The sequence below is a fragment of the Bidens hawaiensis genome, unplaced genomic scaffold (assembly GCF_021521415.1).
Source record: "Bidens hawaiensis isolate Kalapana, Puna unplaced genomic scaffold, B.hawaiensis_p1.1 tig00004105_1, whole genome shotgun sequence".
NCBI lineage: Eukaryota > Viridiplantae > Streptophyta > Magnoliopsida > Asterales > Asteraceae > Bidens > Bidens hawaiensis.
The window spans coordinates 751,778-764,378 of NW_027491242.1; the positions used below are offsets into that span (position 1 = coordinate 751,778).

Genomic DNA, 12,601 nt, shown 5'->3' on the forward strand with positions numbered 1-12,601 from the left:
GGAGTAGTGTTTGTAAAAACTGTGTTGCCGGTATTCCCCCCAATAGCTGGGGTTGTGGTTACCGGAATTTCTCTAACCATCTTTTGTATAAAGTTTTGAAAAACTGGAGAAAATTGTATTTCTAGCTTTATGCACGGATGACGCCAATGAAGAAACACTAACCGAACCCCGGGCAGGTTACTAGTAACCTGGGGGTTGGAGAGATGTTTCCCACGAGGGGTTAGACCCTTGGAAGATGGTTCTTCTGATAACCTGCAAAACAGACACCGTGAGCTCGTCACTGAGAAGGGGGGGGTTCCTCCTTGTGACCACCCTCCGGCGTGAGAATCAGACTAGATTGCTCTTTAAATATAAAAGTATATTAAGAGATTGCTAGAGCAGATATCAGGTATAATATGATGATAATGTAGTAAGATATGATAAGATAAGATGATCATACCATTTGTGGTATTTATAGCCGAAGGTAGGTTTCCAAGGGGTTTAGCCGGCCCAACACGCTACCAACTGTAACCTATGCACGTGCCCTGCCTGTGAGTGGTGGATAGGTAGCGGCTGACACAGAGCAGGCGTGTCGTGCACTCTTCCTCTTCTGCCAACTACAGGCTAGGCACGTGGTATGGCAGGAGTTGGTGGGTAGGCGGCGGCTATTGGTCACAGTGCTGTGGCGTGCTGTCTGCCATGCTGCTGTCAGTGAGCTGTCGCATCTCTGATCAGATCTTTTGTCCATACCTCGTCAGGTACAGTAAAAGATCCTTCAGTATACGGACTGGCTTATTTGGGCGGGAGTATTCCCCCTCCCGCCTCTGTGCGGGATTGCTCCCGGCTTGGCTCATTCCTTCAGGTGACACTGAACGATTGAGAGCTAAGTGCCTTGTGCGTGTAGCCATGCTGCGCGGGTGGCCTTCCCTCATGGCTTGTATCCGAGGCTGCGGGAACAGGCGGAGTCCACCATGGGAGGCATTTCCTGCGGGACCAGCTTGCATACTGCGCGTAAGGACGTCACTTCTCTGAGCATGGTTGGTCCTGCGGATCCAGTTGGTCTCTGCGCAGACGTCCCTGTTTAAGGTGAGTCTTGCGGGTCCAACTGGGCTCTGCTGGGACCTACCTCTTCAACTATCTTTAACAACAAACAACACTTCAGTTGTGTTATGTGCTACTAGAACATTAAAATCCTGCATCCAAACGGGGTTTTCGCTGTTATTTATAACAAACGTTCGACCAATCACAGCGTCTGATACAGATACTGTCACGTACGGGTCACTCGTGCCAGATAAAGTGAACTTTTTATTAAATGCATCCATGTTAGGTAACTTATTGGCTTCTTTGATGCATATGTCTAAGGTACCGTGGAGTAACACGGGTTTTAACGAGGTACCGGATGTGTTAAACGGAACGACTTGGACGCCTTGCGGATGCCGGGATCCTTCATCAGGTGAAGCAGCCATGTTTAAACTTTAAAGCCAAATATTTTTGTATAATTTTGTATAAGTTTAATTAGGCAAAGATTTGGAATTGAGACAATGGTTGATGGAATATGTGTGTTTAAAATACTTTAAATAGAAATGTGACATTAGGAAAAAGTTAAAATTACGTTGTTTGCAATGCATGTTGGCTACAAAACATTCAAATTCGGAATGTGGTGGATACCGGGATGTGCTTTGGTCGAGTCGGTTTTGGGCTAAAACCGAAATGTTAGTTTTTATTTTGGGTTTGGTTTTTTCTGTTTACCATTTCGGCTTGAAAATATTCATGTAATAAAGAGTTGGGGGAAAATAATTAATTTGGGCGTTAAAATACTTTTGTTAGTTAATAATTAATTGATTATCAAACATTTGACGAAAATGTTTGGGTTAAACTACATATTAAGATATTATAAATTAGATAAATTTTAATATAAAAAAGTCTATGAGTTCGGTTAGTTTTTTCAGTTTTAGTCAACACACAAAGTTCATTTTTACAAACGGTAGATTTTTGTTGGGGGTATTCATGGTTCGATTTGGGTCGATTTTCGACTAAATCCATACCAAAACCGAAACTTTGGTGAATTTGAAAAGAGTTCGGTTTCGTTTTATGTTCAATTATATTCGGTTTCCGTTCATTTGAGCTCAATTTCGGTTTTATCATTTGAGCTTTAAAATTTTGAAACAAAAATTTAATTATGAATTTGAGCCAAAATCACCTTTTTAATTAATAAGTAAAAAAATTTAAGTTACTTAATTATTACTTAAAATTGAAAAACGATAAACATTTATACTTTTCGATATTTTTGGTTTTTATCACATAAAAAATCAAAATCGAACTGTAAGTTTGATTTTTACAAAAATATAAAACTAAACCGTCGGTTTTTAATGGTTTAGTTTTTTCAGTTTCATGCACACCCTAATTATTGTTTCATTCAGTTATATTCTTGGTTTGATTTTTCCAATTTCAGGTTAATTTTTTCAGTTTCTAGCACAACGCTAGAATACGAAAAAAGGATAAAAATTAGTGGGAGCGATTCTATCTACAATAATAATTGAGATGAATGTGCCACGGCTTGGAATATTTTGGTTGGCAATTTGGTTCGAATTTGAAGTGTGTTTATTCTTGGTAATGTCACAAAATAACACGTGGCTCATGGTTATTGGAGGATAGAGATTATACGGTGCTAGAAACAAGGTTTTTATTCGGCACCAAAATAAAAGAAAAACAATAATTCCTTATAAGAAATGTCTACTGTTGTTTCACTTTCAATCCTTAAAAAAGGATATTAGTCTAATACCCGGATGAGTCTTTTTGAAACGAGTTTTTAAACGTTTATACTGATTTTTGACGTTTTAGGTCTGGCTCACTCAAGAACAACATCGAGGAAAATAATCACTGTGAAAAAGCCTCATTGAGTCAAGTGTCAAACTTGAGACATCCCAGTTTTAATCGTCACCCATATGTCATTGAAGTATTGGACCAGGAGGCCAACTGCTTTAAAAAATAGTTGAAATAAGAAAAATAACCAAATTATAACACTAAAGTGATGTTATTCGCATGGAATAAATGAGATCCTCTAAATATTAACTATTTCGCATGGGGTGCGGAGATTGATAGGATCTATAACAAAGAAGCTTTTGGAATTTCGGAGGGTGGAGTTAATAGAAGTAAATTGTCCTAATTGTGATCTAGTGTAGGAATCTTGGTATCGTTTATTGATAACGCGCATGGAGTACGGAGATTGATAGGATCTATGACAACTGCCAAGTGTGTTTGCGGTTAAACATAAAAAGGCGATACAAGCGATGTTCTTGATAAAAATTTGGAGATGTACAAACGATGACATTATATTGGCGTAGATGTCAATATGGTGGAAATGATAAAGGATGATTCTAAGTTCAAGATGCAACATCATATCTTGGTTTTGAAGAAGTTAATGGTCGGTAATTAGTATGCACTTAACATCACACATCGACCATACCTTCCGATCCTTTCATTATCATATCACGCTCTTACGCTTAAAAGTGTATTCGTTGTTCCCTATTAAATCAAAAATATGTTTTATGTCATTAATTATTAATGATTCCTTTTCGATTGTATTCTCATATTTTGGTTTGCCCTTTTAGACTCTCATACGACAGCATTTTCGCCTATGGATATCACAATGTGCCTCTTATAACAAAGAACATAACATATTATTCTTTTTTCACAAGTTCATAAGACATCTCACAAGGTCACTCAAAGAAATTCCATCATCCAAATAACTTTTTACGGTGTTAAATTCTTTGTTGGATATCTGATTTCAACAAATATCGACCCTTTTTATTATAATTTTTGGCACACATTAGATAGCCCTAACCATCTATTTATATTAAGTAACTTTTATAAAATGCAAACACAAGTGGATATATTGAACATCTAATGACTTCATAGACCGGCAACCTAAAGCTTTTAAATAAGAGATGCAAATGCCAAAAATGATTTCGCAGTTCTTACTTAAAGTTACACGAACATATATATAAAGATTCAAATAAGAATCACATAGTTTACCCAAAACAATTTATAGAACTAACTAAAACATATATTCTTAATTTAATATATTTTTACAAAGTTTAGGCTTTACTTAATAAAGATCAACTCATATAAATTAAAGGTTTAGCATTTGCTTTAATACATAGTTGTCAAGTTTTTAGTTTCTTGTGTAATTTCTTATTTGATCATCTTTACTTATCACAAATGACTTTATTTGTTAATATAGCATATGATGTGACACTATACTTGCTATTTTCATTAAAAAGAATAATAATTATATACTAGTAATAAAAATACATACATATATGAAATCAACTAAAGTATATTTGTTAATAACAAAACATTTTAGGATTAATAATAAAGTTATATAATCGAAAACTGTTCATATACAATTTCATAACTTAGTTGTGATTTGGTTATGTTTATATATATGTATATATGAAATTGAATAACTAAACTCTAATTTAAACTCAGTTTTTTTATTCTTATTTTTCATAAATAATAAAAAATATCACCTTTTATTTTCCTTCTCACTTTATAGTTTATTGACAAGTTTATTTGATCCAAATACGTAACTCTTCTAGGGCCCATTATACCCAAACACATTTTTGGTTTCTACATTTGTTGACGGTTCTAGCTAGGGCCCATTCTGCCCGTCTATGACCCGAACCGACCTTAGACAATGGGGCCGGTTAGCGGGTCTTAGACTCACCATTTAAAGGGTGGGTCCGGTTGGTTTTGGTGGGTAGGATATGTTGAACACTTCTACATACAGTTACGTAAAGAACAACTTATCGTAACAAAATAATAAGATATAGTCTAATCATATCGTAATTAAAGTCTTAATTAGCGAAATCACAAATCTTAATCGAAACAAACCAAACCCAAAAAGTTATACAAAGAACAACTCTAATGATCACGACATTAAACGAAGATGTGTTAGAAAATCAATCATATAAGCATTCGTTACGACTAGTTTTGCCCTCCATTGTTTTTGGTCACAATATATTTCATATTAAACCTAATATCATATATCCGCATCAACACATATTTATATCTTTATATATATAAAAAGATTTCGTCATCCGCCTTCTTCTATCGCTTACGCTTGGACTTGAGAGCTGTCATTGAATTGGAGTTGATATGCCAGTTTCTTTTCCTTTGATTGATAAACCAGTTGTTAATTTGCTTTAGTTGTAGCCCCGTCTCTTCCACCAGTTTTGCCTTATCGTCTTCCTGTCAAAACAATAGCATTATAAAATATGTAAGCGCGCATATAACAAACAAAAATTACTCGATTATATACGAGAATATGGTACAAATAGGTACTAACGTGACAAATGTACAAATAGCACCTAAGTTATTTACGCTATAGTATTTCTTAGGTAAAGTAATTATTATTATTATGCTACCACAAAATGAAGTAGCGTAATAAAATTTACTCTAGGTCAAAAAAACTAAAGCGTAAGACCATATAATATAGTGTTAATATAATTACTCTAGTATAATAATGTATATTAAATAGGTAAAATGGAATAGTTATAATTACAGTTGGGTAAGGCCACTTTGCATGTTGTTTCCACCAATCTTTCAAAACAGAAGTAGTGTCCCCGGGTAATTTTCCGGCCCGTCTCTTTCGCAGTATCTCCTCTCTTACATCCTCGATTTTTGACCTGAATCCCTGTAAACAAATATGGTTTAAATGCTTGTATGATGAATAGTTGATCGTAGATGTGACAGATTTAACTTATTTACTTACAAACGAGTTGATTTGCGTTATGTTTTAACATTATGTAACATGTCAAAGACACAAGGTTTTTAATAGTTAATAGTTTAATACCAACCTGTTTAAGTTCAAATTTTAATTCTTGACGGACTCTTTCCATTAGAGACCGTTCAGACTCGGTAGGAAGAAGAGGACCAAAACCCATCATGTCGTGGCTAACGTCAACACCACCCGGTTGATCCAATGAGAAATCCATCGGCATCTCATCCTCGTCATCCGACATTGTCGCTCCCGACCCTTCTCCAAGTGTTATTCCTAGATACAAGTTAAATAAATCAAGTAACTAAATATGCAAAAATATTTAAATTCTTACACATTATTGGTTCTAGATATATATGGGGTTTTTTAGGACATGAAATACTAATGTATGCATATAAAAATAATATTGAATGTACTAGTCTTAGTGAAAGGGAAATTTGTTCATATTCGACACATCTGACAGATCTTTAGTACTAACAACTAAAAGATAATATTTTTTATTATGTGGGAAATAATTAACATCCTTTGGTATAACTGCATGCAGTCTACTCTACATTTGTGCTTTACCAAATAAATCTTTAAGTTGTAAAATATTTTGTAGTTATCTATAAATCAATTGTTTTCATGGATATTAAAAAAACTAAAAATTAATATAACGTTTTACAGACATGCATAACATTTTATATTTCTGTAGGCTTCTTCTAAAAAATAACCTAAAAATAAATTTAGAAATAATACAAGAAGTTAGGTTGATTAAATTCCTGAATTTGTTCATTTGTAATTTTGAAGTTAAATATTTAAAAACTAAATGCTTGAATGATAAAACTAAAAAAGAACAAATTTGCTACCCTTAAACTATTCCTACAAAACATTATCCGGATTCTAATTCTTAAAATAAATAAATAAATATATAAATAAATAACCTTAAAATATTTCTTTGTCATTTAAAAATGACAATTCAAATGATATTCAAGCTTAGATATTATAATATATTCTACTTTGGTGACACATAAATATTCCTAAGACTAAACCCAACCAACATTAAAAACCTTTTCTATTATATTATATAATATATTATATTTGGTTAAAATAATTTAAAAACATATAGGTGGTTAGGTGCTGTTGGTTTTGTTGTCACTCTTTGTTCCAATGTATCCTTCATCAACCAACTAACTCAACGTTCCTTCTACTCCTAACCATTTATGAATTAAAAAATATATAAAAAAATATAAAAATAAATCAATTGTCATCAAAATAATAATAATTGCAACAACAACAACAACAAATTCAATGAACCTCCCAACATTACACCCACCCTATAATATCCTGTTATTTCTATTTATTAATATATTTTCATCAAAGTAGTAACCTTGAAATTTGTATCTTTTTTCATCAAAGTTTACTTTTCACAAGAAAAGAATTAGTACTTCCCGGGACCCAAATCAAAACATATACATACAAACATATAATAATATATTATTATATATGTACAGAGAGAGGTGTATATACCGGTGAGGGCTTGTAAATTGTGTTCAATCTCACGGCTGGCCATGACAGCCTCAACAGCATGAACTCTGACATGTTGTTGAAGTTGTTCTTTGAATGAACATAAAACAACCAAATACTGTGCCTGTTCATAATATTATTATTTAACTAATAATTAATCACCAGAAAGATAAATAAATGAAAAAAACAAGTTTAATATGTTAGAGAAATAGGCTTAACATGTTATTGACATATTGTTACATTATCTCCTTTGATTTCACGCCATCAAACGACCGTCTTGAAAAAAATAAAAAGTTTGAAATATTTTGCAGAACAACCGTTTAAACAATATCTGGACTGTCATTCTGAGTATAGACGGATCAAACTTTGACAATTATTGCTTAGAACAACCGTTCTAACAATATACAGTCAAACTTAATTTGAAACTTTTTTTTTGTTAAAACGGCCTCTCAGAAGCTCGTTTCGACAAAAGAAAAGTCAAACTTTGAAAACTATTGGTCAGAAAGACCGTTTGACAGTATCCAGACGATTATTCTGACCAATAAACTGTCAGAAAACGTTGGATTTTTTTTCTGAAATAGTCGTCCGACCTATATCCAGACAACCGTCGTGTATAAACAACCCACAATAATAGTAAACCAAAAGGCTAAAATCTTGAAATATAAAGATCAAAAACACATACTAAAAAGTGATCAAGTTCTTGGCGATCATGTGGTGACAAAGGCTGGTTATGATGGTCTGCGATATACAACCGGAGAACATTATGCGCCTGTGACAATTGTGCATCAATAATTGGCAGCTGGTCTATAGGAGTAGCAACCCGGAGACAAGCAACATGAGCCGAAAGTAGTTGTTCGTAAAGCGGATGGTTTGTTATCTCCGCCTTGATGTTTCGGGTGATCTGATTACCCGAAACATCACTAAACACTCCTCCAATTCCTCCACTACTACTTCCCATCATGCCTAAACCTTGTTCTTGCATTGTTAATAATAATAATAACAATAATAATAATAATAATGATATTGTTATACAAAGATATTATTAATTTTGTTAGTTTCACTCTCTAGAAATAGAAATATGAAATGTGGGAGTGGATTGAGATGATGTGAAGAAAAGGGTTTAATTTGTTAGGGTTGGGGTGGGTTAACTTGTACTTTGGAGAGAGGTGGCTGGTTTGATGTGTATGATGACAGTCTTTCTCTCACTAGAAAGTGTAGAGAGAGAAGGAAAAAGGAGGGTATGATTGCAGATCTTTTGTAAGAGAGAGAGAGAGATGATCTTATTGGGATCAGAGACAAGAAAACTTTCTGGCCTAGTTATGTGAAGTCACATATATTTAAGCATAAAAAGAATTTATCATTTATTTTATAGATTTTGAGATAAACTAAGGTTGATGGTTGATAATGACTTACTGGTAGAGTGGTCACGTAATGGACGAAGGGCGAAATTCGGCGAACAAGGGCGCAAACACCGCCCCCGCCCCGATGAATTGCGGCGATAGGGGGCGTGGGGTTTTTCTCGCCGGCTTTGTATGTTTGTTGTGTGTGTATATTATTATTATATATGTGTGATATATATATATATATATATATATATATATATATATATATATATATATAAGAGTTCAAATAAAAAATAAGTGTTTTGTGAAAAGTGTGAGAAGAGCTTTAAAATAAAACAAACCATCTAAATATGACAATATACAATGTAAATATGAAACAATATAATTATTTAGAAACTACCAATCTCAACTACTAGATCATAGATCCAAGGGCCTAGATCTATTCTTATTTTTCTCACAAAAATATTGTTTTTTACATTAACCATACCCTATATATATATATATATATATATATGTTACAACACCATTACACCCTAAAAACAAAAACCTACAATTTGCTGACTGGACGCCACATGACGCAATTTGTCTCATTTTGTAGCCGCTCCACTACACATAGCCTAAGAGAAAATTTTGATGTTTCACGTGACTCAGGTTTGGAATTTTGTCCTCCCCTAACATTCGGTGACACCAGGTGATGATGGGAGATTATTAAACTGAACGAATTTTATATCACCGCACTTTTGTGCCTTCGGGCAAGTGTTCACGAGCGTTGGTGCGTTAGATGAGGGTTTTTCCTAGGGGCTGAAAGACAAGTGTATACCGATGTAGTAAAGCGTTAAAATATGAACTGTTGACATTTTGTCTTAAGAATCTAGAATATTGGGTAGTTCCAAATGTTGTTAAAAAGAGAAGGTTTTGAATTGTGATAAAGTGAGAATGAATTATAAAGAAAAAATTATTAACTAAAAAGATAAAAGGCTTTTATTTCGTTTTTTAAGTGATTTTTCTTTTCTTATCAATTTATGTGATTTGATAAAGGAAGAGACAGATGGATGATATTTGTCAAAGAGAGCGGATAATCACTCCATAAAGAATTAAAGATATGTGTATATGTATGGATGTAGGCCCCAAAAATAGTTGTTAATCAAATAAAAGATTGATTTTATAAGTAAAATATAATTGTTTATGTTATATCTAGTTTGCAAAGAAGTTGAACTTTTTTTTTCAAATAGTTATCTTGTAAAGGATAGATATATAATCTTATTAACGTATATAACAGGTAAAAGTATTTAGTGATCAACCAAATTTTATTCATTTTTTAACACATATAAATATTACATGTTACTATATTATCTCTCCAACTAGAAAATAAATCACTATCAAAATTTGGGTTAAAGAGATGAGAGAGATGTGACATGAAGAGGGACCATAACATCAATAAATATTAATAGGTTTATTAAACATCATCAAATCAAACATCAATAGCTTTCATGCTAAAACTTCTACCACAACCAATCTATCAAACTCATAATAGTATTAAATGTTTTTTTTTTCTTTTCCAAAATACACATATTAAGATGTCTTAAAATATACTTCATAATTCATTATCTAAAGATTAGCGAGTTCGATCTTATGAGTGCTTTGATGAACAAAGAACACTTTTCCTCGCATTGGCAAAATTCGTTTGATTTTTTTTAATGTTTTTTTTCTATCTTAATAAGTTAAGGTTTTTTTAACTGATTTAATTTTATGTAGTAAACAAGCTATTTATGAAACTGTAAGACTTCAAAGGTTCATAATATTATGCTCCACGTTTTTATGGTGCGTGGTGGCCATTCTATAAACTTTATTATTATTTTTGGATTAATTTTACAGGTCCTGCATTTTCTTTTACTTCCATTTCTTATATATCATGAGTTATATCAAATGATTTTGTTCAATATTTGGTTGGTAAAAGTAAGTATTAATTCAAGTACTATTGTTACACTTATTATTGTTCTTATGTTTTTTTTTTGAAATTTAAATATCTTCCATTAAAAAAAACAATCAAACGATTACAATGAAGTGACAGGCTGACAGGTAAACGAGCAACAAGTTACGTCGCAACCCACATTTTAGATACCCAATCCTAAAAACTAATTAAGTTTTATGTTACAAAAATATATGAAATCTAATAAGTATTTAACAGAAGACAGGTTAGAGATTTCATTATCAAACTTAGGATATGTCACACTTACTTATTTTATTACCATTTGAATATTTATGTAGGCTTTTTTTTACCTATTTAGATAGGGTACTTGGCAACTCCTGGTCGGGTAGAGTTTAAATAGAAGAGAAGGAGACCTGAGTAGCCGAGTAACAAAGTGGGTACACTGCCGTCGAAAAAAGGATTCCCAATGGGTTCCTTCGAGTATCCATAAGTTGTTGTTTCCCTTTGGTTGGATCTACCTCGGGGGAAAGGGGTGTTCAGCTCCGTGAGCGGCTAGAACACCCCCCCCCCCCCTGCCCCAAACAAAGTACTCAAATAATATATATTTGTTTAAAGTGTTCTTAACACGTGTGAATGTGAAATGCGATAAGTTATTAGCATGTGACACGTGTCTTGGAGCAAGATATACACAAGTTGATATAGATATGCATCATAATTACACATTGATAAATAATTACGACAAAGTTTACTATGGCTTTATAGCCTAGTGGCATCTTGGTGGTGGAATAAGGCTTAGGGACCATAAGGTCCTGGGTTCGAATCCCACAAGGGGGTTTTCCCAAGATTTATTGGGTTTACTTCTGAATTGGTGGTTAGGCATTATTGCCTAGTGGAGATGGATATGATCGCGTGGTTCTGCTGGTGACACGATGATACTCCAGTGGTCCGTGAGTATTATAAACTATTACGACAAAGTTTGTGTTTATTTTTTTAAACAACAAGTTTTTTCTGTCAAAAAATCCTTCGAACTTTACACTTTCAAGGTTTTAAGCCCACAACCTTACATTTATAAGAAGACATCATATCACTATACTTATAGATCAAGAGTACTATATTTAATTGTTATAATGTTCCTTCATTATAATTCACTTTTAAAAATATGGAATTGATGAGGGGCCACATATAATTAAATAAGTTGGCAAGAGGGTTGAGCTGTCACATTGCGCCTCCTTGGTTGGTGCTTCTTATTCCACACATTTTTTATTTATTTCTACGTCACTCAAAAACACTTTTAATTAATTATTTTTCATTTTATTTTTTTTAACTTACCTCTAATGTGTATGAAATAAAGAAACTAAAATTACTCCCTTGCATATTATGATTATGCAATGCTCTCTTCAAGAATTTCTGAAAATTCAAGGGTCCAAGACGAGTAGAAAAAATAAATGGATTTTTTTGTTTGCTTTAATTAACATTCGATAAAATAACTAAAATACCAAATACACGTCAATTTCTTTTTTATGGCATATTACGACTATATTTTATGTGTTTTCTTTCGTTTACTACCACAAATGCACTAAAACCGGTCAAATTCTTGTATGTTGCAACACAAAGATTTAATCTCACTAGTTTATATTAATAATGTTACATAATACTACTTATAAGCCTCGGTATAACAATTTTACTGACTGAACAAGTGACCAGATTTTATAATGAAATGGATAACCACAAACGGCAAAAGAAAACTTCAATCACACAAGCATTTGAAACAAACCAACCAACTGACACCATGAGAGGGTAAGCTTATAAACTAATTAAGTAATAATAATAATAATTAATATTAGTTTATATCCTTATTAATTTCTTAATACTATAATTATATTTTGGCTTGGTAACGTTGCGTTAGGTGCAAGGAAAAAAAGGCATATTTCTGGTGAGGATGTTACTGGTGGCATCAAATGTAACCAGATACACACTTTTTTTTCTTCTTATTAATCTAAAATAAATTAATTAAAGTATAATTCCATGAGATTCTGGATTTTGTCTATAGTTATAAACTTT

General features: G+C 32.9%; 1 protein-coding gene across 1 annotated transcript; it reads right to left on the reverse strand.

Moving 5' to 3' along the window:
* Positions 1 to 4,773: 4,773 nt before the first annotated feature.
* On the reverse strand, positions 4,774 to 8,291 carry LOC143625399 (homeobox protein knotted-1-like 7). The gene is made up of 5 exons (XM_077095736.1): positions 7,950 to 8,291; positions 7,271 to 7,391; positions 5,841 to 6,037; positions 5,546 to 5,677; positions 4,774 to 5,232 (listed from the first exon to the last, which is right to left on the reverse strand). Exons 1-5 carry the CDS (start codon positions 8,247 to 8,249, stop codon positions 5,092 to 5,094), a joined length of 891 nt encoding a protein of 296 aa, XP_076951851.1. The 5' UTR covers positions 8,250 to 8,291; the 3' UTR covers positions 4,774 to 5,091.
* Between the last annotated feature and the right edge of the window lie 4,310 nt (positions 8,292 to 12,601).

What these genes read in the sequence shown, in the direction of transcription:
- LOC143625399 (XM_077095736.1), bottom strand. Translation starts at nt 8,249, where the DNA reads ATGCAAGAACAAGGTTTAGGCATGATGGGAAGTAGTAGTGGAGGAATT. An exon ending in CAATTTACAAGCCCTCACCG is followed by an intron (nt 6,038 to 7,270) that starts GTATATACACCT and finishes ACTTGTATCTAG; the next exon opens with GAATAACACTTGGAGAAGGG. An exon ending in CAAAGTGGCCTTACCCAACT is followed by an intron (nt 5,233 to 5,545) that starts GTAATTATAACT and finishes TTGTTTTGACAG; the next exon opens with GAAGACGATAAGGCAAAACT.